The sequence below is a fragment of the Frankliniella occidentalis genome, unplaced genomic scaffold (genome assembly GCF_000697945.3).
Source record: "Frankliniella occidentalis isolate FOCC.00 unplaced genomic scaffold, Focc_3.1 Scaffold29, whole genome shotgun sequence".
In the NCBI taxonomy this organism is placed as follows: Eukaryota; Metazoa; Arthropoda; class Insecta; order Thysanoptera; family Thripidae; genus Frankliniella; species Frankliniella occidentalis.
The window spans coordinates 1,560,446-1,562,503 of NW_026267159.1; the positions used below are offsets into that span (position 1 = coordinate 1,560,446).

General features: G+C 55.0%; 1 protein-coding gene across 1 annotated transcript in view; it reads right to left on the bottom strand.

Moving 5' to 3' along the window:
* Positions 1–2,058, bottom strand: part of LOC113209561 (furin-like protease 2) — a 154,266-nt gene that overhangs the window by 75,239 nt on the left and 76,969 nt on the right. Inside the window, exons 7-8 of the mRNA XM_052265690.1 lie at positions 950–1,067; positions 771–846 (exon numbers count right to left, since the gene is read on the bottom strand). Of these exons, the coding sequence (XP_052121650.1) occupies positions 771–846; positions 950–1,067 (194 nt within the window). The remainder of the gene's footprint in view (positions 1–770; positions 847–949; positions 1,068–2,058) is intronic.

Below are 2,058 nucleotides of genomic sequence, written 5' to 3' on the forward strand. Positions count from 1 at the left end.
GGGGGGAGGCTTCTGTCATCCGATTACAAACCAAAAGAAACACGACGGACCGGGCTGCAATAACGATAAAGGAGAGTGGATGAGCGCAATGAGAAACAGGAGCGGGCCGTGGGCAACAAACGCGACACAGGGGGCTTTGTCGAGGGAAGAAACAACTTGAAACAAAATGGCTGCCTCGGCTACTATTGTTTTACCTTCATCACCATGACGGCATCGACAATGTTAGAATCGACAACGATTGATTCAACACGACCTACTATCTTCGAAAGAAAATTACGAAGGAAAGGGTACGAGAACATCCTGGTTCCTGGGGCATCAAACCGGAGTGCGGTGGGTCGGTGGGTGGCCGCCAGATCGAGGAAAACAAACGCAAAAATAATCATAGCGATAAGGATCAGGTAATAAAATTGGCGAGGGGGGTCGTCATAAGAAAGAGATCGAAAGTTTACGCCAATCGCACGTCAGTGGCGCATTCGTTGATGCACTTTACGGCAAAAGTTGCATTCGGAACGGCAGGCATAAACATTGAATGCAAGCCGGGACCGACGCACACACACACAGGGGCACACAGGCGCACCCCAGATCGCGGCCAACTCGAGAGCTGCCGGGGCCGGCACTGTAGTGGCGGTTGCATAACGACCATCGGACATCCCTGGAATACTCCAGGCAAGAAACGCTGCGCGCCCCGCCGGCTGCCTCCCAGCCAGACCACTTCTCCGGATCCCCTTCTTGACCCCGTGGCCCCGATGTGGTTCGTGTACCGTACTCACCTCGTTAGCGGTCCCTCTGCAGCCGTTCACGTCCACCTGCATCTCGAGAAGGGCCCCTTTAGCAGCGTCTATGGGCCTGCGTGAGACAAAAACACATCAATCGTCAAACAATTGCAATCACAGCGCATTCGTAGGGTAAAAAATTCCCTAGCAACCATGGACGCCTCAAGGACACCCACCTCTCCTCGGTCATCTCCTGGCTCTTGCAGATGTGCTGTGGCGGGATCGGCGTCCAAGCCTCGGCCATGGCGACCATGGCCGCGGCGTCCATCAGACCGTAGCCGAACTTGTGCGACACTGCAACAACAATAGCAAAATGCAACACACATTAGTTAAGCTCCCGAGCAGAGTAGTTTATTCATCATATTTCTCTCATCAGTACTGACTCAGTGAAAGCCAGCCCAGCCGGCCAGCCGTCGGCGCCCCCTCGCCAGGTCCTCTCGCAACGATGTCTACCGCGACACCTCTGCTCCCGCTCGTCGGCGCTCCCTTCCCTCTACCTCCTCCTCCAGAGGACACCACCGTGACTCTTATCGAATTTTCCACCGATAGAGTTACTCTCTGTACAGCCCGCAGAACGAAGGGAAAGGAAACTTGTCTTGTTGGCCGAAAAGCATTCAGGAGAATAAGTAAGTTCTCAACTCGAGTGCTATCATATTTCCGGGCCACCACCCTTAAACAGTAGGGGCGGGAGAAGTTTCGTCGGGAAACTCCCGCGCTCGCCCTTGTCTCCCTCCCTCTTCATCTCTCTCTCTCTCTCCCTCTCCTCCCTCGGGGTCGCACTGCGCACTTTCCAAACGGCGGCCAAATCAAGCATAACGCGCAAGATAGCAACCTGCAGCGCGTCACCTGCGCGTCCAGCCGTGCGCGAGCAAGCGAGCGGCACGGGCCAGGAGCGGAGGGAACGGGAAAAGGAAAGGAGTAATAGAGGGAAGAAGTCCTCCGGACGGACGGAGACGCCACGACTATGACGTCACGCGCCGACCATAACCAATAATCACTCGATGAAAACTAAAACGCCGCCCGGAAATTACGCTTGAGAACTAGAGTAGGGACGTGTCTGTCTAAGCTCATGCGCGTGCGTGCGTGTGTGTGTGTGCGTGTGTGTCTGCGTGTGTGTACGTGTTTGCTGTGTTTCAATCTTTCACGGTCGCAAGCAAGTAGTATCCGGCAGCAGTAGCAACAACAACAGCGGCCGCAGCAACAAGACAGTAATTTCTATGCAGGAAGTGCGCATATTCCAAAACGGGTTATACTCCCCGCTATCCCTGCCGAGACCAGCCCCCCC